Below are 26164 nucleotides of genomic sequence, written 5' to 3'. Positions count from 1 at the left end.
CGCAAAATTGGGGTAAATTATTTTACAGTTTATCTCTTCTTCTTTAAGGATTGAGGGTCATCTCTGTATTGTAGAAACATCTGAAAACCTACGTGGGGAATAAGGTCAAAATCTGTAGTCTTATTGTAACAAAAATGTCTAAGGATGAGAGAGTATAGCGGATCTGAAGTGCTTTGTAATGTCTGCTAGGAGATGTCTGAAAACTCAATAGATCTATTATTGATTTATAATCTCACCTACCCATTAGCGGGGAATCACATGCTGCTGCTATGATAAAGCGTGCTCTAAAATGGGTTTATCTATTTTTGCTCTTAGTAATAGCTACATATTGACGAAGCTGCAGTGCATTAATAGCTCCTTCTTTACACTAATAACTCAAAGTTAGCTTGTTCTATAGTTCTGAAAGGAGATCCACAATTAGCAGTCCCAGTGTGTTTGGGAATGTTGCCAGAAGGAAAACATTGCTCCTGGCAGCTGGCTACATTCCAAGCACACACTTCATTGTGGGTGCAGTCTTTGCTACTCTTGAAGCCTAGAATGCTTCCCACAACAAAGACAATGGTTTAATTTTCCCATTCAAGGTTTTTTTTTTTAGTTTCTACTCTGCTGCCAAATATAATCACAATTCCCCTTTTATTTTAACTATGTCGCGGTTTATTACACTTCAGAGCCGAACATTGTATGACACATTTTCAGGGATTTAGGTCAAACAAGTTCACCGCCTTTTGCTTGCAGCGCATCCAAACGCTGGAGATGTTTAAATCTAGCTATAGCCTCCAGGTCCTGGAATTTCAATGAAGGTACATTTCAAAATGTCCAGCATATGAGAGGAAACATGAACATTGCTTCATTTTGTTTATCACAATTGAAAAGGGTTTCTATGCGTTTATCACCCCAAACAAAAATGATTACCGCAAACCAACCATGCATTATATTGTCCTAAATAGAGCACAGAGAATGTATGGCTCACATAAGTGTATCCAGTAGATTTTTCACCAGAATCCTCTTTGCAGAGAACTATGACTTAGAACTATATTAAACAGGGATATGCATATTTCATGTTAATTTACAAATACTGTTGTCACTAATTGAGTATTAAAAGTGGTTGACTACTGCTCTTGGCCAAGAGAGCCCCCACCTATTAGGTCTCATTGTGAATAGTGTGCTCTCCAAGCCCATTTGATTCGGATTTGCTGACTTGGATTCTTAACACCGGATTCACATTGTTTTTTTCCATGAATAAGCATGCCTGACTCTGGGAAATTCATCATGAAGGCACGCTTAGAATAGTAGTAAAACAGAAGCACTACTAGAAAACACCTTACGAGTTGTGTCCATACAGCTGATGGGTGAAAACTGCTCAGGACTGCGAGACATGGTTATCTTCACCAAGTAGATTCATTTTTGCCTCATGCTAAAAAAGCGAAGTGGGCAAAAAATTAAGCGGGCAGGTATGGAAATAGACATCTATAACTGTTTTCTTACTTGAACAAATACAATGAAGTTCTAGTTTCAGTCCTGAAAAAATCTAAATCTTGAATAGATAACAAAATTCAGAAAGCCATATTTGCCCCTAATTTTATTGGCTCTTCTCGTGTTTTCAAGTTCGCTTTTGCATTTCATACAGCATTAATTTGTACTCCTAAATCGTTTTTACTAACATGTATTAGAACACTGGAATATTGAGAGTGTCATTGAAGGCAATGGAGCAGCAGCGGCCTATATAAACTTGTATAGGTCCCCTGCTCTCAACATTACAATGTCCTAATACACAACCTACTCCTCTTTCATTCCCCTATGTTTCCAGAATATATATGGATTGCGGGGGAAAGTGAAAGGCAAAACCCTAAACTAAAGTCCTTACAATGTCTAACAAAAGCAGTTAATGGAAACATGTTCAACCCTAAAGATATTGTATGGTTTGATTCAACAAATGACCTTTAATGGTTCATCACCTTTTCCCAATTAATCAATTGCTTCAACTAAATTAAATAAATCATAAACTTACTTTCACATGGGTTAAAGGTTACAATTTACCATACCTTGAAGGACCATGTGCTGTTTTAAAAAAAAGTTTTCAATTTGGAAATGGAAATACAGGGTACATAGTCTCCTGGTCCTTGTTAGACACCATCAATGTGTTTGTAGCCAATTGCAGGGTGTTACAAATGGCGACTTACTAATAAACATTTACTATGCAGGCCGTTCTGCGACCGCCTGCAACTGGAGATTTACAATGTGTCACAATGCAAAAAACTGCATCTAATTTGCGACCACATTTTAAAACCGGCCTACATAACTTTATCTCTGACACCCCACCAAAGAGGTACTTACTTGGTCTCTTGAGGCTATTGAATTATTTAAAGTGTGTTTATGATTTTTTCATAATTCGTTAGATAAGTTCTCATTCTGAAGTTACGGAAGTGTTGTAGGATGTTGATAGAGCCAAACTTAGGCCTTGTCTTATTATTCAAGTTCGGCTCGGATGGTCTTTTATTTGTCTACTAAAGGTGTTGAGGGGAAACACAACATGTCAAATTATACCTACAAATTCATTATGCTGTAAGGACCACAAACTCCGAATTCCAATTATGGATTTTATTATAAGGCCAAAAATAATTGTATATAAACACACCGTAATATCAATGAATATAGATACAGGAAAATCAATACAGAGGCAAATCTGTGCATCTAATTAATTCGGCAAAAGATGCACAAAATTATGAACTCCAAGATCAGCACGCAACCCAAGACGGAGGCAGAGTCCAAGTCCCTTTTCATCAGGAAAGAAAGCATACATTATCTCTCCCTACACTACTCTCATGAGTGATGATTCTAGTTAGCTCCCCTGCCTCAGCTTTCGAAGGTGTCAGCACATGTAGACTTCCTAAGAAGTACTCACGTTAAAATGGGTCAAATAGATTAAAGCTATGGAGCTTGTTTTTAAGGTGCTCTCTCTTCTCCAAAATCTAGAAGTCTGCAGTTTCTGTCCCTGCGCATAATACAAAAGAGGATAATTTAGCCCCCTCCTGTGAGTATCACATGACAATTTTGTTTAATTTCTCCAAAGTTTCCAAAGGTTCCGTGTTTTTTCATGACTTCTTTAATTAAATTGTCTTGCTTAGTATGGCCTTGGAGGGTAGATAGGCCAGGCACAGAAGATGTACTCCCCATCGTTTCCCAGGCTTGTTCAAAGACATTCCAAGTATCTCCCTAGTTGAAAATTCTGATGTTATTCTTTACACCTGCAATGGGAGGGAAGCACACTGTCTCTGCACATGCAAAAAATCATTTAATTATTTCTTCAGTAGCTGAGAGTAAAACTTACTCGTAAACAATATGCAGTTTCGGGCCTAGACTACAGACAACTTAAAACACATGATTACATTGTTATGAATATAGTGTCTTCATACACATATGCATATAAAATAATATGCTATTACATGTAAATTACATATATAATGTGCACATTGCACTTCTTTGACAACATGGGGAATACATGCATTTTAACATAATACATAAGGTTCCGAAAATATATGCTGGTGCGTTAAACTAAGAGTATGATGCACCACTACAAGTAAGGTGCTATATGCGCTCTATCAATGTGATGGGATATAAGGGCACGGACATGTCTTTGAGCAACCGGCACTACAGGTACGCCACCTAATTTGAACTACAGAAGCAAACTGAATACTGTGGTTTGAAGATGGTCAGGTAGACAAAAGCATGTAATGCCTTAAAATGTCTTAACTGAGCTTCACGTGGTGTCAGAGTAAGTTGGACTCTTCCTTTTAATAGAATCCCACAGGTTTTCAAATATCACTCCGTCTTTAGTAGATCTAATGTTGTCCACTAAACAATAGTGAAGGAAAAAGAAAAAAGAGTATTTAAACATAAACATTTGCATACTAACTCACTCTACGGTGCCTTCCCTGCCGACCCAGCCCACAGCCCATATCCCGACGTATGTATTGTTTATAAAGATTGAGCGTTGGCGCTATTGCACCAACCAAATTGTTGAATTTCAGCTTCTAGTTGTAGGTCTGCAGAGCATATAGGCTCTTGGATCAATCCATGTTAGTCCGCCCAGTGTTGCCATATTTTGGGATGTTTTTGTGAACACCCTTGCGCCTGAAACACTGTGACATCGAGGCCCATACAGAAGTCCATACCCTTCTTCCAAACACCCAACAAAGTCGGTTCTGTGGCTTTCCACAGTGGGGAAATATCCTGTTTTGCAAGGGCAAGACCAGGAAATAATAAGTGGCTCTTGTATCTGTTACCACCTATCCCATCGGTGCTATGTAGTCGGAGTAGATTTGGAGTCTGTGGAATCTCCCAGCCAAAAACTTCAGACAAGCAAGACATAACCCCTCTCCGAAAAGAGATCAGAACACTGAAGCTCCATACTGTATGCAAGAACATACCATCCTCCGACTCACATCACAAGTAATTCGGGGAACCAATACATCCCATATGCCAAAGCCAGTGTCTAGCAAAGTATGTTCTGTGAAGATATTTAAATTGGATGAGACACAGGCGAGAGTAGAGCGCGGCCCCACGGGGTGATTCCAGAGCCTCGGCCAGTCATCCTTATCTGTTTCTCCCTTGTCTGTTTGCCATACCAGTCGGACGGTATCTAAAGTTGGAGGGCTATTAGTAACCAGGGATTGATAAAACTTTGTTATCCTATAGTTGCCAAGATCGCCCATAAAAGTTTCCCCTCTAAAGGGTTGAAATCTGGGAGAGTCGAAAGGTTAGAGGTGTATCGGGTCAAGGCATGGTACATCTGGAGGTGTTTATACAATTTACTATGTGGCATTAACTATGAGGCATTAAAAATTAGGATTTGAGGTCTTGGAATTATTTAAGAACAAGTCCCTGCATCGGATCCCCCGGTAGAAATCCCAATAAGATCCCAGCCCTGGAAGCCTTGCAGCCCGCCACCTGAGGAATTTCCACCACAGTGGGGTCTCCCGCATAAGGTGAAACCACCACCCCATCCTACGAAGGGATCACCTCCACGCCAGTACCATCACCCCTGTGGCTGGAGGGAGGGAGCCATCAGCTGTACTGCTATATAGGAACTTAATCATGAATGGTCCGCCCACCTCTCCAGAGAATATGCTGGGTCATCTCTTGGACAATACCACTAGTCATTAATTATTTGTAAGTGTGAAGCCACATGGTAGGATGGAATATCTGTGGCTGCAATGCCTCCGCAATACGAGTATTGGAAACGGGTAGGTAGTGTTTCTCGAGGCGCACCTCCGTCCCAGGGAAACTGACCCAGGTCCGCATTTATCTGTTGGAACCATGTGAGGGGAACCGGGTAGTTGCTTTAGAAGGGATACCATCTTAAAGATTACAGAGTGACCATAAAAGGATAGAGGTAGTTGGGACCAGGCTCTAACCTCAGTCTTGATACTCTCCATCAATGGGGCCAAGTTATTATCCCACATGACCCTTGGACTGAGTGCCAGAACCACCTCCAAGTATTGAAAACTTTCTGCTACTATGGACAGTTCCGTGGCCCAAGTGAGGTCACTGGGTGATCCTCTCAGTGGCAGCAGCACCGATTTGCTAATGTTCAAATATAGCCCCGACGTCTCCCCAAAACACCTGCATTATCCTCTGGATCCAGGGGACGTGAGTAGCTGGGTCCGTAATGAAAAACAAGGCATCATCGGCGTGTAATGCTATATGATCCAGGACTTCTACAGACCATTCAAAACATTTGACCTCAGCATCTATTCTCACCCATGCAGCTATCAGCTCCATGACCAGAGCAAACAAGGGGGGTACAGGGGTCAACGCTCTCTTGTGCTGTTCCAGATAGGGAACAGAGCAGAGACTGAGCCCATTACACGAACTGCTGCCATCCGGTCTGAATGGAGCAGTTGGATGTATGATAAAAATCTAGGCCCCAGATTGAGCCGCCGGAGGAGCGTAAACAGGTACGTCCAGCTGATGAAGTCAAATGCCCTTTCGATGTCCCCTTAGAGTAAGGCTGCAGAATGTGCCAGTCGATCCACTAGGGCTAATGCATTATGGGCCCGTCCGATGTTATGCACATTGGAGCATAAAGTCAGCCTGGTCAGGATGAGCTAGGTCTACCATATGGGGCATCAGTCAGATGGCCAGGGCGTTGGCTAGCAGTTTGGCTTCTATACAAGACTGAGATTGGACGGTATGAGGAATGGCCTCCAGGGCCGTGATCAGGTTTAGGGAACACCACGATCTGAGCATGTTGCCAGTCCAGGGGCATTCAGGTCTCCCTAAGTGCTGTTTGGATCATGTCTAGATAGTGAACTTCCAGTAAAGACCTATACGTATTGAAGAATTTACTGGGGAACCCATTTGAGCCGGGGTCCTTTCCAGTGTCAACTCCGCCAGGGCAGCTGTCAATTCGCCAACTGTCAATGGTGCATTCAACTGCATCTGTGCCACCGCCGAGAGAGCTTTTGGGGGCTGGGCATCTAAAAAATCTGCTATTTTTGTGGACCTCAGTACTTCTCTTTTAGCATACATAATCTGATAATAGCTGACAAAACTATTGGCCACTGCATTTAGAGTAGTGAGTAGTGTTCCCTGTTCTTTTTGAATGGTTTAGGTGTGAACTGTTGGTTGAGCATTCTGGTACAGTCTATGCAATAATTTCCCTGACTTATCCCCCCATTGATTAATCCTGCTTCGGGAGACCACCAGTGTTTGTACTTTTTATCAAACCACTTACTGCGGCTAGGCAACCACCCCTACATTTTAATTTGTTCACAAGTGTGCTATTTACTCTTACAACTACCTCTCAAAGATTCTTACAAGGTCTTTATCATCCGTACTACTTTTATACTCGTGTCTTCGCTTTTCTAACATAACATAACATAATAATAGTTGAGGCTTAAAAGCAACTATGTTAAAACCTAGTCACAATTGCTGCAGCCATCTTTATTTGTGTGAACCAATGATCATACATAATATCACATAGACACCAACACTTGTCCGCCCTGTCTGTTGCTCTAATCACAAGCATCTGCACTATAACACACATATCCTGCTATTGAGTTGTGCTATCTTGAAAAAGTTGGGGGCATATTATCTAGGAACGGCGTTATAATGATCGCTGCTTAAGGGCTTGATAATATGCCCTTGTGAATTCCAATAGAAGCCCAAGTTCTGGTGTTAACCTGGGCTTCTATGGGTTTTCTTTACGGCATATTATCAAGCCCATTATCGCCGCTTTAGCAGCAGTTTTCTGCCGCTAATACAGCGATAATTATAACGCCATGCTTGATAATATGCCCCTTGGTTTTACAGAATATTCTTGGCACCTTTCTCCTGCTAATCTCAACCTGAGCCTACCTTGTGGTGGGTATGACTAGTATCAGTACAGCAGACAGCCAGAGTCATGCTAGCTGACTTCTAATGCACTTTGAATATCTCTGCTAACGCAACGCAGGGTAACTCTTGTAATAAGGCATCCCTGTATCTCGCTGAACAAACAATCCTTACCTCATTAAGGACTGATTCCATCATCACGTATGATGACGCAAAAATATTTTGAAATACATTACACTCCACATTTACCAATTTTTAGATACAGAAACCTAAACGTGCACAATGCACATGTCAAATGAAGTGACATGGCCGTTGAGACAAGTGAAGTAACAGCACCGCCAAAGCATGCATGAAAGTGTAAGAAAATAAAACATCATTGGTAATTCGTTATAATGCTTATTATTACGTTTTCATAGCAAGATCATTCATGAAAATGATGCTTTACTATTCACTTACTGATGAAACTAATAATTCTAATAAAGTAGCTTAGCATTTCTTTGCCTTACATTGGAATGTATTATGAATAGATTATGGTACAAATATGCAAGAAAGATTTGTTAGGAAACTGAAACTTTCAAATGTGATAGTAGAGACCATTATGATTATAGAAAACAAAAAACTATTTTAGTAAAATAGTTTTTAATAATAATTTACATGTATGGATGTTGAAAATTATGGCAGTAGGCCATAGTTAACGTTAATCACTTTTGTGTAATAGAACATTGGTGAAACATAACTATTTTCACTGATGATTTAGGCCCAGATGTACAAAGGTTTTTGTGTGCGAAAATGTGTTTAAGACCCATTTGCATCTGCAAAAAACCTGTGGCCCATGTACTGATCCTATTTTGCGAGTCCCAAATCAATTTGCCACTCACGAAATAGGATTAGTGAGTCGCTATTAGTAAGGGGTGTTCCAAGGGCGTCCCTTCCTAATAGCGACTCCTTAAGATATGTAAGAATACTTTGCAACCACAATTGCGGTTGCAAAACACTTGCAGTTTACCACCCTCCCAGTGACCACTGCCTGCCCTTAAAAAATTAAACTGAGGTGCGGGTCAATGGGCGCTCTTCTGAACCCTTTCAGATCTCGCGGGGCACTAAACATGGGTGCCCGCTCTCCCCGTTGCTCTTTGCGCTTGATATGGAGCCAATTGCACAGAGTGCAGGAGGATCCGCAGATTGACAGCATGCGGTTCGGGGGGACTCTCATGCCATCAGCTTGTATGCCGATGATGTGGTCGCCACGTTGGAAGAACCTCAGGTCTCCATTCCTTCTTTCTTTGCCAAGCTGGAGAGATTTGCAGCAGCCTCTGGCTTCAAAATTAATGTGGCAAAGTCACAGGCCATGGGGTTTTCCCTCCGACTGTCCACCATAGAGACACTCGCAAGCTCAATCCCGCTCCAATGGCATGCAGGATCCATCCCATAATTCAGGATTCAACTCACGAATTCTACTCACAACACAGCAGCCCTGAACTACAAACGACTCCTATCCCAGGTGCACGGTGAGTTAGGCAGATGGGGACCCTTCGGCTTCTCCTGGTTGGGGATAGTGGCGGCGATAAAAATTAACATATTGCCTAAAATCTTATACATTTTTTAAACTCTCCCCATAGGGCCTCCCCTTGGACTTCATAAACTGCTGTAGAAGGAGATCTGTTCGTTTTTGTGGGCTAATAAGAAGCCTCGAATGAGTAGGGAACTGAGCTATAGGCCACCTAGAGAGGGGGGACGCAGGGTCCGGAATCTGACTCGCTACTTTCAGACCACTCAGCTGTGCGTTATGTGGGAGTGGTTGTGCAGTGAGTCAGAAAAACGTTGTTTCTTCATGGAGCAGGATGGGCTTTGTGGGAGGCCCGTTATTTACATAAAAAGCAGCGTCCTGCAGGCATATATACCTCACCAATCATTTGCACAACTCTGAGAGCCTGGGATTCCACAGAGGTCTAGCACGATCTCACCTCATTCTTCGCCCCTTACTCCCATAGAGGGAAATGAGGAATTCTCCCCCGGACTAGATCAGAAGGAGTTCCATCACAAGGAAACTCATGGTTGTCAGCCCATTGGACATATGTTCGATGCAGAGGACCTCCTAACATTTGAGGACCTCTGATCCAATTTGCTCTGCCCGAGTCCGAAAGATAACGTTTTCACCAAGTGAGACACTGGGTGCTGCACCCGCTGGTGTGTCCAGGGGCCCAGACACGGCTTACACTGTATGAAAAGTGGCTTCACACAAAGACAACAAATACGCACCTTATCACTGAACTCTATCATATGCTGCGGCCAGCAGAACAGGTGGCCCTATGCCAGGGCACCGAAGGTGTGAATCTGAACTGAGCTGAACACTCGCTCAGGAATAATGGGGGCGATATTTTTCATGGCGCACGCCACACAACACAGAGTATTTCGAAGATCAAGACAGTGACTAAAATAGCTACTTACTGGTCTACTACTCCACCTAGAATGCAGATATAACTCCAGCCTCCCTACATATTGCTGGAGACAATGTGGAGCGGAGGGCACTCTGACTCACTTATTGTGGGAATGTTCATGCCTTTCCACATATTGGGAACAAGTTTTATCTGACCTTGATTATCGCTTTAACATGCAAATTCCACGCTTCCCAGCATACATTGTTTTAGGCCTACCCAACAAGCTCACTGTCCCTCTTAAATCTCGTAGAGGCAATGAAATGGGACTGGCCCTGGGAGCGGCACTTCAGAACATACTGTCCCACAGGGGCACAGATAGGATTCCAACATACCAAGGCTGGCTGGGTAGTTTGTGGACTGTGCTGTTCATGGTGCGCATTACGCTTACACTACAGGGTGACAGAGCCTCGTTTGCTGACTACTGGCACCCATTCTTGTCTATACTTAGTACAGAGATAAGGGAACAAACTTGCCCCAAGTACCTGCACCTGCTGCGGCTTTTAGAAACCATATAGGACCCCACTCCATTCGCTGCTTTAGATATAGAGGCGGAGAGGCCGCAAACTGCTAGCTGAGCTTCTATGTTAGGCGGGCTGTTGTGAATGGCTGGAGGGGAGGAAGTGGGGACATATATTAGAATAGGACCCCAGAGAATTTTCCTTTTTTATTTTGATTTTCAATTTCATCTGTTAGGGGGAGGATGGGAGTGAGGGAGTGGGACTATTTTTGGAAATGTATTTTCTAAATTTTGATAAATGCCATGCAATGTTTTACTGCTATTTCTTATCCTTTATAAATGGCACTGTTCTATTATAATAATTTAAATTAAAACGATTTAAACATAAAAAATGGAGCTGAAAAGTTTCATTTTTATTTTTTAAATGCATCTCATTTTCTTTTAAGGAAAACGGACTGTGTTTAAAAAAAACTGCTTTATTTAAAAGCAGTGCCCGACATGGAAGTTTGCTGACCCCAGCAGGCCACCATACCTGGGAGTGCCAGCCATGCCCAATGGGGTCTCAAATTGCGACAGCCTCATTAATATGCATGAGGCATACAACTTGCGACCCCATTTGGAATTGCAAACAGTGTCTCAGACACTGTTGTGCATCCCAAATATTGAGTCACAAATTGCGAGTTGCATATTGGCGGGCCATACATCTGGCCCAGTGTGCATTGTATTTGATACTGATTGAGTTTAATTAATTTAAAGCAGGCATGTGCATTTTAAGGCTTTTTAAACATATTATTTTCAAAGCTGCATTGTTCCCTAAGCCACATACAATGGTTCTTTAGCATTTCTGCAAATGTTGCTTTATTTGTTCTGTATATGTATAATTTTACATTTGAAGGACATTCTTTTAGAGTTCACTGTGAAATAGTCTGGTGGGAAAATGAACTGTAACCTAATGGCATTGACTGTTTCATTGTACGCTTCTTACACTGGTTATGATCAGCATGGGAAGGCATGCAGGAATAACTAAAATGTGTTTGGGGATTTTATACATAAACTTATCATGTGATGGGCTGACCACAGTGGAGTGATTCTACATCACTAATGCACCATAAAGACTATAAAAGAAGTAGCCCCATAGGAGGTTCTTCTTTCCGTTAAGAGAGAACGGAACTCTTTTCCTATGATTATATAAATCCTCCTTTGAACCTTAATTTTGGACTGCCTTTTGGTGATTCTGCTGCAGTTGGTCTGGATTCCTTTTTTGCTTGACTACTTGATTTAGCCTCATCTCCCCTTTCTGCCCATGCTTATGGACTTGCCCTTAGTGGACTTTAACTTGATTCCTTTTTACCCCTTTGCTTTAGAATCTTTGGATGCTGTTAGATAAATGAACCCTCCTTCTGCCTTTAATGGTAGTAGGAATCTGTACCCTTGTATCTGATGTCTCTTTTACACTATCCTCTTTGGATTTGAATCTCTGACTAAATGTGCAGTCTTGTACTACAAGCTGTAATGTTCCTGAATGAAATGCTTAAAAGATTGCTTTTCTGTATTGATTTTGGATCATTACTACAATAACCAACTATAATAATTGTCTGAGACCATTATTGTGTCCTGATGTTCTATCATTGAACTGTGCTATTTTTCAATTTAGATCTAAATGTGTTATAGCAAGAGTCGGAGAACCTTTTCAGGGTATTACGTTCTGCTTCTTTTATTCTGTGTTGCTGTAGCAGAGCTCCTAGTGTGCATACGTTTAGTTAGACTTAACTTCTTTAGGAGATGGGGTCTTCTCATTGGTATGCTATACTTTTATGGCTTGGTCCTGAGAGTGGTGTATTTGAACCTTTTTTTAAAGTTGTGAGTTAGTCACCAAATAATGGTCCTCATTAGGAGGCTAACGTTTTGTTTTGGGCATGCTAATTCCTTCCTCTGTGTTAAGGGTATTGCTGTGGTCCATCTAACTGTAGAGGGCCCAGTACGGTTAGAGGTATAAATGGGTAAGTAGCAGAAGTAAGAGATACAAATAAAATTATTCTAACACTTCCTCTGGATCACCTGTCCAGGTGATCCCAATGGCTACATATTCAGTGTACTCACAATCAAATACTCACCATGGATTCCTTCCGCTACACAATGGTGAAGCAAAACCAACCACGACAGTTGCCAGTGCAGCTATCCCCTGGAAACCAAGCGGACGCGAAATGCAAGTTACAGAGATCAGTATCTGGTCAAGTCAGGATTTATTGACTATCAATCCATTTGTCATAACATGACTACAGTATTCTCCACAAAGCTTTATTTTCTGCTCCTATGGTTTTATACATTTATCTCTTCTATGTGCAGAATTGTTTTTGCACAACCTTGAAATACATTTCTGCCATTGCAGTTCGAGAATGCTTTAAACCAGGCAGTGAATCCAATCCTTGGTCAAAGTCGATGAGAATCATTGTAATTTCTATTTACTGTGGGTTTTGCTTTGAAAACACAGTATTCCGCATCTGAGCCACAGAAGTGTGGGCTAGCGTGCACCTCGCCCTAGTAGCTTGCAGAATTCTTTTATAATCTTGGCTTTAGTATTGGAGCCAATGACCTTTGTTTTTGCTAAATCTCTTTCTCTTGCTATGCCCCTAAAAGTAAACATGTTTTCTGTAAATATTCGAAATGCACTGCTCCCTTTGTTTGTCTCCCCAGCCCTGTTACAGCCTGGTTGGGGCAGCCTGGTTTCAACTGGACCGTGCATTACATGTGCACATAAAGGATATTTTTCTGTGTACATCCCCGCCCCTCCTTCTTGATGCAAAAGTTGTCTGAAATGTGGCCTGTTGTTTTATGGCGTTAGGACAATGCTGTACCAAAATCACAACAAATGCACTTTTAGTTTTCTTTTTATTTTAAACAATTGGAGGCCGTAGAGGACTGCAATGGGTTCATTCACAAGCACTAATAGCACTCAAAATCTGAGGTTCAGTGAAGACATCCTTGAACGGCTTCAAGCAGCAGAGGTTGAGAGTGGATGGATTTTAGAACAGAGGGGGCTAGAAGGCTTTGACGTGACTTTGACATCCAGAAAAAAATGGGTCCAAATCATGCTTTGGAGAACAGCAATTGAAGAGCAGCTGCTTACCCCATTCTTTCTATTTGTGGGCAGCCTTAATTACAACAGAGGATGCTGGGAGTCAATTTGATATAATAAATAGCAAAATAACCACCTTCAAAGCCAATGGGCCTGGTTCTTGATCTTCATATGACTTGCACATAAGGCTATTAGTGAAAACAGAGGCAGCATACACTTAGTGGTGAATGTTGATATTGTTATAAGAGAAGAACAGCCAGTGCTGTTAAGTGATTTTTATTTGTATTTATAACGCAGAAAGGGGATAAGCAGCCAAGAATAAGCCTTAATTGAGAAACTTTAAATATACATCTTAACATTTGATAACTTTATGAAGGAATTGTAGTGTTCACATTAAGGTACATTTTTGTTAGCTGTAGGAAAAAAACTTACATGCAAGAGAATATGGAACCGGGCATTTGGTACTGAACATTTAAAGATTAAATTCGATATTGAAATATATTTGCAAAGTTGGGTCACACACGGAAGAGTTCGCAGATGGGCCGGTCTATCACAGAGTCCATCTTGAGCTAGGAGTGTGAGTGCGCATGCGCTGCTGCCACCTGCCCGGTAATAGTTGTATGTGTTGGGAAAGCTTGCACACCTGCTGCAAACCCTGTACAGGTTTTGCATAATACTGAATCTGGGTGAACACCTTGTCACTGTTTAAAAGAACAGCTTGTTTGGAACTCCGAAAGAGTGGGTGCATGGGGTAAACGTGTGCGTGGGCACAGGAGGCACTGAGGAACGCATAGTTCAAGGTGGGAGCGGTGAGTGCCAGGAGCAGTACAGAGTACAGGTGGGGGAGGGGGCAGACAAAGTTTTAATTCATCATTGGCTGTGATTAGTCGTGAAGTGTTGATGCAACTTAGCCAGGGTCAAAGATTTTTTCTTTTTTTTTTACTGCGAACAGTGCACATTGGAAGCGGTACATTTGTACCCCAATTCCAAAAAACCACAGAAACTGTCATTGTTGAAGATTTTTTGAAAAAAATATGCCACTTATCTTCCTGCTTGACTCATACTTGGCTCTGATTAGTTTTCTTTCATTTTCACTGCCCTCTCCTTCCCTGATAAGGCTTCTTTTCATATTCTGCTACATATCTTGATCTCCAACATCCGAGAAGAGTGTTAATTGCAAAACTGCACAAAGATCACAGATCTACAAAAGAGGTGAAGGGCTCGCTGTAACCTGCACAAAACACCACTTCAGAAATACGTCATGAAAATCACTTGCTCTGGGCATCGCTATTGCTGAAATCTGTGCAGTCACCGTGTAAACTCAAGACTTTTTTGTTTGATCGAAAGCCTTTCTTAAAAGAAACCTCTCAAGCAATCTGGTAGCAACATGATGGAAAAGAAGACTAGAACCAAAGAGAATTTGGGAAGCAGCAGACATGCTTTATTTTAGAGGGCAATGTTTGTCTTTTGGGCCCTGTCAATATACTCGGCGTTCTTCCAGGGTGCAGCCTTTGGTACCTGAAGTCCTGGAATGGCCGTCACAATATTATTGTTTGACTGCTGCCAGCACATTAGATCATCCATTGGCACTGCATTGGACAAAGGGAAGAATTGTTTCCTCTTTTTGGGCCGTTTTTTTCTACATTCAAGTGCTAGACTAATGGATTTATTTAACACTTTGAAGTCTGCCCAACATCTTTTTGGAATGCAGATATTTCACTTAGTACCGAATAGACCAAAAAGGCTACCTTTTGAGTTCAGTTGTAGTTTTATGCTAACCTTGGTGTAGTTCTTCTCAGACGTTTCTGAGGTAGCTGTGAGCAAACATCCACAGAGGAGGTTGAGCGGGAGAAGCTTTTTTTCCCTCACCTGTAACTCTTTTTTCACATTCCCAGACACACCTGTGCAAAATCTTCCATTGGAGAATCCAGCCATTCTTTTTCTCCACCTGGAAAACATTTCCTAAATATGGCGGTGTTTGGATATTTCTAAAATATACTCTGAAACTTTGACCAATCACGTTGCACAGATGGCTTTGGCAGCAGGTTACAACTTTGTGAGTGTTTGCTATCTTCCCAGTGATTCTCTCCTCTATGACTCCTGAGTGGACACTCATGTTCTAACTTCTAATCTCAACATACACTAGTCGGTATGGGTGTAGGGTCCTGATTCTGCAAAGCACATTCTGGAATTTGTGCCTAGAAGTGGCACATCTGGGTACTTAAGCTCAACCTAAGTACACAAAAGCTTTGCGAATCAGGGCCCATGTGAACAAAGAGCCAATTATTATTATTATTATACGTTACATCTCTTGTGAAAAGAATCCTCTTGTTCTCCCTAAGACAGAGAAATATTACACTCCTTCTTGATATAAACAAAATTTATCGCAGGGAGCAATCAAATGTAACATGTTATACTTAATGTTGTAGCTACTTCCATTTCACAGTTTCGGCAGCAACTGATCTGTGGACATTTTCAGCATCTCAGTGTGGTTGCATGCATTTTACTTATAGTGTACTCAAGCAACAGTTAACTTTTCATCTCGTTTTCCCACAGGCAAGTGACATGATGCCAAACCCGGGAGCCAATCACAACAGAGCACAAGGACAGCAAACCCATAGGAGACTGGGGGCCTTGGAGAACCCCAAGAAGTTCAATGATCAGGACTTTGAGTCCCTGAGAGAGTATCACCTTAGGAATGGGCTGCTCTTTGAAGATGACACTTTCCCAGCAGGGGACAGCTCCATTGGTCCAAAATTGATATCCAATCTACTCTCCAATGACAGCCGTCGGGTTATACAATGGAAGAGACCAGGGGTGAGTGGTTCCTCAGTGTGTGCTCAGAATTCAACCTAATGACTATAGACTCCCATCACGTGATGTATATGTGGTTTAGGACATGTTCTATGTTCAATCGCCTAATAATTATATGGAGATTAGAGTGTTCTTAAACCTTGGGTCTCAAGTCAACAATGAACCGATTTCTTTTTGCAATCACTGAGTGCAAAATCTAACTAAATAAAAGATGAGATTTTCTTGAAATTATGTATATTTAGGTGAAGGTCATACGTGAGAATAGGAAGCCCTTAAGCAGTACAAGACCTCTGCAGGGTTAATCCAGAGTGAACTGTGGAGAAGTGTGGCTCAGGGGTTAGAGGCGGCAGACCCGGAAGCTGAGATTGTCCGTGGACCAGGGTTTGATTCCCCGCCACGGCGGGTCTCCGGCTCAAAATTCCACGGAGTCGACAATTCTCGCTCTGGTGCCTACTCGACTCATGGGATCACACTCTGCGACTCTGGGCAATAGCTTGCTTAATCTCCACTACGGCCCCTCGCGGCGGGATGCCTGGCTTTCACCTTGTGGACACCGCGCCGGGGTATTTCACAGGGGAATACCAGGACGTGTTCCCTAAGCAAGCGCCTAGAGACCCCTGGGTTATAGTGCGCTATATAAATCGAAACACATTTACATAACTGGAACTATGATGCTTTTAAACACAAGCATTTAGTAGACCGAAGAATCTGTCTTCTAAGTGGAAAAGCTAGAAAAACTTGAAGTTGTGGGCAACTGTGAAAAACAGGATGATTGTGCCAATTAGCCAGCGGGTGATTGGTAAGCTCAACAGGGTAGTTCACGGTTAACTTGGAAGTCTAGCACTGTATAGTTTTCTGCCTTTTCTGTGATTCACAGATTGACATGGTGCACTCCAGGGGAAAAAATTTGTTTCCTTTTTCTTCTATCCCATAGAAAACATTTTACTGATTATTACATCTCTTCATCTGCTCTCTTGGATAAAAATGGAGCATTTGCTAAATGTTCGACCAGTCACTGCACTACTTACTCTTACTTGAAATAAGTATTCATTTACGAGTACTTTTTAAAAGAAAATCTTTGCAAACTTTGTGCGTTTTCTAAAACTTGTAAAAGTTTGTCACACAACTATAGAAATTATGTCCCACAACGCAGCAAAGCCACACTCATATCTTCATCATAGACCATTTCTTGCTGTTTCACCCATCACACTGCTACACACCTAATTATACAAGCTAACCTTGAGAAAAGCATGACTCATTCTAGCAACCATGCAATCCCTTCTCATTGTTACTCTCCAAACACACCTGCCAACATGGAGTTATCCTCTACTGCACAAGGAGAGCTCTTTTTAAGCTTCATTCAACATGTTGTTGTCACTAGAACAAATGTTAAACCCGACAGCTAGTTTACCTCTGACATACCATGCTTAAAATAGGTTAGCCGAAACATTAAAGCCAGCTCTCACAAATCATATGGAAAGAATTACACAGGCTCATCGAAAAAACACAGATCTGCAGTGAATAAACATGGTATTGCTGAAGATGCAATGCTATTTGGTTTTTTTTCATGCCCAAGCGCCTCATGTTGATTCCATAGAAAAAGGACCACTTCAGTCACTGATCATCCCTAAAATCTCCCTGGTGATCTTTTCACTTCACTATGAAAACCACTGTGCCTGCCCTAGAGGGGCCCATTGTTTTAAATCTGATGATAGGGAATGTCCCAGTTCAATCATAACTGCTACATCCTAAAAGTCTCCTATAGTTCTATGCCATGCTCGCAACAGACAGGAAGGCAGATTCACTAACACTTATGCCGGGTTTCTAGCACACAATTATACAAACCTTGTGCAAAGAATTGCATTGGGATTTACTTTCCAACACAAATCTTAATTTTCATTGGAAGGTAGCCTATTGTAATGCTAGTTGTGCTATGCGCTACTTTGGATGACGTGGGTGTTTAATGGGTGGTATATGGGCATTCCCATGCAACCGCCCATGGATTTGGCTACAATGGCCGATCTACTGAAAAAGGAAGACAGATCTGTGTGCCAAAATTAAAGCTTCCTTGAAGCAGGCGTAAAGATTTAGAAAGTTTTGTTTTTTCAAACTTTTCCAACTTTACATATGTGCTGCTCTGTGCAGTAGACTTAAAATGGGGAAAAGTATTAATCTATCTCAAAGAATAGTTTTTGGAATGGGGCCCTTCCAGTACAAAATCTATGCTTAACATTAAGCACACATACTTGCATTGTGGTGTCAGGGTGTGTTTGTTGGCTCCAAGCAGTCAAAGGTGCACCAGCACAGAAGGTGTTTGCTCTGATCAGGCATTTGTGACAGTTAAAGTGCTTTTTTCATATGTACTGATCCTATTTTATTATCCATTCTGAATCCAATTGTAGGAGTCAGAAAAATGTTTCTGACTCCTACGATGGGATTCAGATTGGAAACCAAGGCCTGCATGGGGGCGTGTTGCAGTCTTCCCTTCCAGATACCAAACTGGTATTGTGAATAGAAACTAAAGCTGGGTGGTTTTCTTGTATGTGAAGAAATGGCGCCTACTGAGTATGCGTAAGTTTGAATGTAACAAATCACACGTTGCGAAAGTTGAGGGAAAAACCCTGAGCCCTCTAAATAAACCCTAGGGTCAAACACAATTGCATATACAGGCCTCTGCACCTGCTAATTCCATTTCTACTTTCAAAGAGTATACAGTATATTCAATACATATTCAAGAGACAGAGTGAATAATAACTGAGAGTAATCCATGTAGTTGACGTTCTCCTGTTCCTTTATTCTGAAAATGCCCAGCCAACACGTGTTTCGTCACGGTACATATACCGGTTCATAAAATTATTTAATGACTGTAAAATACTTGTCGCAATTGTATGTTTTGCAACCAGTAAACAGTACATATATTGCATTATTTTCTTTATGGTACATCCAATTATTTTTCATGTTCTATAAAAACTCTCAATTTTGACGTTCTCCCAGTATCTATCAAAATGTATAACATTTATCAAAGATGATTCAGAGGTTCACTGGTGTGGGTGTTGGGTCTGGGTGTGGGTGCGAGTTCAGCCAGCCACCAGTTGGAGTCCTATGGTGAGGTGGTTTTGCCAAAGATCACTACCTCTGTCTCGTCAGTGTTGAGCTTGAGACATTTGTCCTTCATTCAATTAGGGACTTCAGTCATGCAGGCGGTGAACTTGTTTCTTGTGTTGGGGATTTTGTCACAGAGGGAGAGTATGAGTTGCATGCATTCTGCTTAGGAGAGGATGTTGATTTTGTGTGCATTGATGACATTGTTCAGAAGAATCATTAATGCCTTAAAGAGGGTGGGGCTGAGTGATGAATCTTGAGACACTGACGAATAAGGTGCCAGGCTGACTGTTTGTGGTCTATCCGTTAGGAAGGAGCAGATCCAGCATTGAGCGGGTCCAGTTGTGACATAAATGTTACTTCCATGTTAATAATTATATTAAGTTTAACATATTTAATTTAGGGCTGTGGTTACAATTATGGCTAAGGGTTGGGTAATTGATAACTATTATGAAATATAATATAAATTGAATGGGTCTAAGACCGAGATCCTCCTGATGGGCCACAAGGGGCCCTCTCTGCCATCTCACCTCTGGCCCAGCTGCCTAGGTGATCCTCCCGCACCCAAGGAAGAGGTCAAGAGCCTTGGTGTGTGGATCGAGAAGGACATGAGCTTCAAAACCCAGGCTAAAAAAACGGCAGGGACATGTTTTGGACTACCTAGAGCCTGCAGGAAGATCTTCCCCCTGCTCCCTGATACCGCAAGGAGGCTCCTCATTCAGGGTCTAATCCTGGCAAGATTAGACTATTGTAACGCCATCTACCTGGGAGCCCCTGAAGCCACCATGAACTCACTGCAAAAAGTGCAAAACGCCGCCGCCCGCCTACTCACGGGCACACCAGGTCGATCCTCCGCCAGACCGGCCCTAAGATCCCTCCACTGGCTCCCAGTCAGAGAAAGGGTCGTCTTCAAGGCCCTCTGTCTGGCCCATAAAACCCTCAACAACACCGGCCCCCCTCTTCTCAAAGAAGTACTAATCCCATACAAAGCGGAGAGAGACCTCCGGTCCAGTACAGAAAACCTCATTGTTGTCCCTAGAGTCAGAAAAGCCAAGACCGGCGGCCGTCGCTTCTCGGTTCACACGGCCAAACATTGGAACCACCTACCACGTAGACTCAGGACAGAACCGAACTATCTCCAGTTTAGAAAACCTCTGAAGACCCTCCTTTTCCCGCAGACATAATTTCATTGGTTGGCAGAAACCTTTGGAGAATCAGGTCAGCGCTGGGATGCTCATTGAGTTACTACGCGCTTTATAAAATCATTAAATAAATAAATAAATTTAATTTAAAAAAAATACTTTAATTTAAAATGACCAATATAGTTTTAGGTTCAATGTAGTAGGGACATAGTAATACTAAAATGCTTTCATCTATACATAACCATGTAGTGACATAGATGAAATTGTACTATAAGAATACCATTGATGACAAAATTTATTAGTAATGTTTGTGAGTACCCACAAACATCCTCTGTCTTCAGCATTCCTGATGGCTGCCCCTTTCCCCTTCCCTGTAATCACATATGACACATCCCAATATAATCTTAAACCGACTGAAAATCCATTCACTCAGCTGGTTTCCAAAACTGTGTGCTTTAAGTGCAAGTCACATACACTGATTCAATAAATTGGCATCAGTCATTTGCAGTCACTGATGCCACTTTTTGAACATCGAAGTAATTGTAATTTATATTTATATAGCACATTATCACACACGGTCTCTAAGCGCTTGCTTTGGGAACCCATCCTGGTTTTTCCCTGTGAGATAACCCGTACTGGGTACCCCCAAGGTGAAAGCCAGGCATCCCGCCGCGGGGGCCATAGTGGAGATTAAGCAAGCTATTGCCCGGAGTTGCAGAGTGTGAACCCGTGATTCGAGCTGGCACCGAAGCAAGAATTATCGAGTCTGTGGACATTTTGGGCTCAAGACCCTGCCGTGTCGGGAATTGAACCCTGGTCCCGGGTCTGACCTCTGCTTCATGGTCTGCCTCTTCTAACCATTGAGCCACACTTCTCCACAGAAACATTGCTGTGCCAAAAGAATAAAGAATCAGTCTTACATTTTTAAACCATGAGCTATTTTACTTTGAGGTATGCGAGATTCCAGATTCTTTATTTTTGCGTCTGGAAGGCAGGCGGTTCTGCAGAGCTGTGCTTTGTTAACTTCAAAAGATGAGTTTTTTTAAATTCTTTTCTTAAATACTGACTTGAGTATAGATTGATTCTGATCTAGGGGGCAATTTCCGCCCTCTTTTGTTTTATCATTCTGATTTGGAACTTTCTAAGGTTCCTTTGATTCAATTGATGTAGGATTTTTTAAAAGCCATGTTGCGCCTGATTTTTGAACTAGCAATGGGGAACATCCTTTACAACGCGGATGTTACACCCCAGGTTCCTTACGATGCAACTTTTACAACGCAAGTTGTAACAACGAATTGCGCTGGGGGCGCTCCAGGATAGTAAATAGTTTAATTTACTATCCAACTCCTTCCCTACTATCCACGGGGACTGGAGTTGGAATAGTAAATGAAACTATTCACTACCCAGCCCCCGACAACGCAACGTTGTAAAACATGCGTCGTAAAGTACTGCAATGTAAAACATCGCGTTGTAATGACATACATCCCTAGCAATCAACCAGTGTTTCATCAAGTGGCTCTAGGACACATGATAGTATTTTTTGCATCTGTTCTCGCTAAACGTGGTTATATTTGAGCGCATGTAGTTTCCTAATATTGCCTAATATAAAACTCTGACTCACAATAAGACAATATGAGTATGACATTAGTTCTCAGTAGTAAACCATGAATTCTATTAGGACTCTGCTGCATTTGCTTCAGCATTCTATGGGGGAACAAATCAATTTCTAATGCTATTTTCGAATGTGTTCAGAAGACCATGAAAGATTTAGAAACCAGGTATGCTAACGCCACATGAGATTGGAAATATGTTTTGGCCTTCAAAATAATTGCACTGCTAGGGAACAATTGCCAAGAAAGAGCCTTTTTACGCTTAGATTACAAATGTGTGAACATCTGGATACTAACATATTCACCCCCAACTGTGCAGATCATGCTCTATTATTTCCTGCTAAAATGTGTTCAAAGTGTTAGCAACTTAAAGACTACTACAAACAGTTTTTGTCTGTACTTTCTTCAACACTAAGGGGCCGATTCCAATTCGGTAAAATCCAGTCCGAATCGCCATACGGAGCGTTTTTCCCATACGATTTGTAAGCAGAACCGTACCTGTACGTACGATGTAGTACGATGTGTACTCAATGCAGTTCTCCATATGAATCGTAGAAAAGACCATACGATTCAAGAAACCGTACGGATCGCACTCAGAGCACGCAGTGCGTGATGTTCGTACGGATAGAGGCAGCTTTTTCCAAACCAGCAAGTACGATTCGTCAGTGCGACACTCCGTACGACTCTTTCTCTATGGGACTTTAAAACACCCGTAAAAGCACATTTCGACTCTAAACACATGCGAAACGGACTCCCCCGGGTACTTGAGTGCACCCCATGATCGCAGGGGTATGGTACGAACTGGTACGGTGCATCGGGGTACGGAGCGTAGGGGTACGGTACATCGGGGTACGGTACATTGGGGTACGGTGCATGGGTGTACGTAGCGTAGGTGTACGGTGTGTAGGTGTACAGTGCGTAGGTGTGCAGAGCATAGGGGTACAGTGAGTACCCCCATGATCGCAGGGGTACGGTGCGTATGTGTATGTGTGGTTCTCCGTACGAATTGCTCATTCGCCGCTTTCCGTACGAATTGCGTTCTCGATCCCCTTTCCGGATCATACTTGGCGGGTCGTACAGCATGTTTATGAATCGTACGGTTCACTGTGCGGCTCTATGTCGTACGGATTTAACCTCGTTTGTCGTACGGTTCGCAGACATTCGTACGTATTCTTTTCCTATGGATTGTACTGCGCGATTCGTACGGTTTTGTATGATTCGTTCGGAAACGGCTACGAATACGGATCGTCGTACGGTTTGCTTTCCCGAATCGGAATCGACCCCTAAGTGCTTCATTTTATACACACCACAATAGTTTATTAAATTATGTGTCCATTTATTTTGTACAGCACACATCTAACTTTACACCTATGTCCTAGGACTTCACAATAAATACAATCTGTTGAAAGGCGCATTTAGGAAGACTAGATTATTAAATCCTTGGTCTCTAGATTACTAAAGCCTTGGGCACATAGAAATCATGTTGCAGAAGGGACTATTGCCCTTAATAAGATTTCCTGACTCAGTGGCAGTCTCCTGACTGCCCTATAACAAGTAGGGCGGTTGGGCCGCCGTGGGATCCTGAATGCCAGGGAGTCCATGCCATGCAGGGACTGAGCTGCATGCACGCAGGGGGTCGTAACCTGTGCCCCCCTGCATGCACCCCATGGGGCAGAGGCACAAGGTGTTTCCTCACCGCCACACTATTCATGGCAGCCGCGCCACCATGAAAAGTCTGGGTGTGAGGAAGCTCGTAATATGCTTGACTGCGCCACAGCGACCCCGCCAAGCACATTGCAGCCTCAAGACTGCTGCGCCACCGCCATTGATCTCTGATGCATGGCGTTTGTGGTGGTCTCAGGGCGCCCGACCAGCCTGGTCATAATAGGGTGCTCAGAAGACCGCCACCGCCATGCCCCCGTAAGTTTGGCAGTCTGTGGACCGCCAGACTCGTTATAAGCGCCAAAGGCATTATATTTCAGTTTATTCTTGAAACATTCACAACTCTTGTTCAACTTATTGAATTTTTGTCATTTCTGTTTTGTTTTGTTCATGAAATTAAGCTATATTTCTCTAACCTGGTGTGGAATGTTTTTGTGAGTTTCTGTCACTCTTTTACTGTTTGCACTGACTGCTCTGTGCCAAGCTATGAGAGGGTGAACACAGGTTAATTCAGGGTGTGCTTGTGACTTACCTTGACTAGGATTGTGATTACTGCTTGACCAGGGCTTCCTCCCCAGTCAACCAGTAACCCAGTTTCTTACAGTGACACCATCCCAGTCAGAAACACCAGTTAAGGCCAGAGACCATGGCACTATGTTGGACACTGATCTCAGCTTAAATTCCCAAATAAGAATAGTAGTCACATCCTCTTTTCAGGAACAAACAGTTCTGAAAAAGAAGTCTTACTTTTATCACCTCTGAACCCTTTCCTGCTCTAGCTGGTGCACTGGTCAGCTTCCACTAGACATCTGCAGCTCTGTCAACCATGAATTTGCATCCTCTCTAATCAGCAGATTCCAGAAAAGAGAAAATACTATTCAAAGCCTCATTTTCAGACTGGACAACTTCGAAGATGTAAACCAGCATTCCATAAACCCCCAATTGCTTCCAGTGAAAGCCAGTCAACTTCAAAATATTCTTCCTCTGCTTCTAGAATGCTCAGCAGCAGCATACCTAAGAGACCAAATCAAGACCTGCACCCCTTCCAAACCCTTCTGCTTAAACAAACTCAACCTCTTCTCTGTCCTTAAAACTAGACCAGAGGAGATAGGTGTTTCTGAGTGGCTGGTCCCTTCCTATGGATCAACCTACCACCCCCTACTCAAGCAGGGTTATTTGTTTAAATATCGACTAAAGAAACATTGTGCTACCAAAATATCAAAGAGGATAATGTCATATAGTGAAGTATAGATTAACTATTCTTAACCTCACACCTGCGTTCCTTGAAGATATCTCCATTAGAAAGGTAGCTATGTAGAGGTAAGGAAGGAAAATGTAATTACTTTTAAATACTTCCCTTTACGATGTTTTGGTCCTCGATATTTTGCCCACGATATTCTGCTAGCTTGATATTCTGGAGTCAATGTTAAGGTAGAACACCCTCCCGGAGACTTCAGGAATTGGGACAAAGCTGTAATTCTACATATTCGAAATCACTAGACTTTTGGCTTCTCTCTCTCACAAAATGTTGCATAGCAAGTGCCTTGAAGCAATCAAGGTCTCTCAAGCACATGGAAGCAGCCCAGGGCCATATTATGGAAAGTGCCCCAGGGGGGGCGCAATAGGCAAGTGATTCCGGAGCACTTTGGTGTTACAGAAAGGGTCGCAGACGCTTGTGCTGGCCTTTCTGTAAAATAGATAGCGCTGATGCACATATAGTGCCAGCGCTATCAACAGAGGGGCGCTATTTGCATGGGGGAATCCTGTGGTCTCTGCACCTGCGCTATATCATAAACGTAGGCGCAGAGGCAAAGAAGATATCCGGAGGTGGACTGTGTTAGAAATGGGGTTTCTAGTTGGCAAGGGTATGCACCTAAGCCAGGCAGAATCCACCACTCTAGTCAGAGTAAGGGAGTTACACACTCTAGATAACCCTTCTCACCCCCTTGGTAGCTTGGCAGAGCAGTCAGGCTTATCAAAGGCAATGTGTAAAGCGTTTGCGCAACACACACACACCAGTGACACATTAGGCCCCCCGACAAAAAGAGACTCCACTCAAGGTTATGTAAAAATATGCTTTGTATTCGATATAAAACACATAGACCCCAAACACATAAATCAACAATCACTTTGCTAACTAGGCAATAGTCACAAACACAAATGGTGCACGCTGGAACTATCTGTGTCTTCGCGAGAGGCACCGTTCGTTGGGGCCATACCTCCGCCTGTCACTATTGGAAAATAAGGATCCTGGGAGCATGGCTGCGGCTCACCAGCACTAATGCGTAGTGTAGGAGGTGAGTGGCTACTGCACTGTCGTGGACAAGAACTTTATGTGTAGGGTGGATATGTGGTAATGGCTTGTTTATACCTCCATTCTCTCTATATGCGATAGAAGCCTTTTGCGACACCCCAGCAGTGTCGACCATTCCATAGCTCTGCCATATCATTATGTGCAAGATTTATAGATCTGTGTGAAGTAGAAGTGGCTTTATTTGTTCAGGGGTTATTATTTTCAGTGCATTAAT

The 26164-nt window shown here is 42.5% G+C and overlaps 1 protein-coding gene across 1 annotated transcript in view; it reads left to right on the top strand.

The window, feature by feature from the left end:
• The window catches only part of CAPN13 (calpain 13), a 493752-nt gene that overhangs the window by 38074 nt on the left and 429514 nt on the right, over positions 1 to 26164 (top strand). The window contains exon 2 of the mRNA XM_086925977.1: positions 15863 to 16123. Within this exon, the coding sequence (XP_086782103.1) occupies positions 15863 to 16123 (261 nt within the window). The remainder of the gene's footprint in view (positions 1 to 15862; positions 16124 to 26164) is intronic.

The sequence above is a fragment of the Lissotriton vulgaris genome, chromosome 6 (assembly GCF_964263255.1).
Source record: "Lissotriton vulgaris chromosome 6, aLisVul1.2, whole genome shotgun sequence".
NCBI lineage: Eukaryota > Metazoa > Chordata > Amphibia > Caudata > Salamandridae > Lissotriton > Lissotriton vulgaris.
This window is presented reverse-complemented; position numbering and strand designations above follow the sequence as displayed.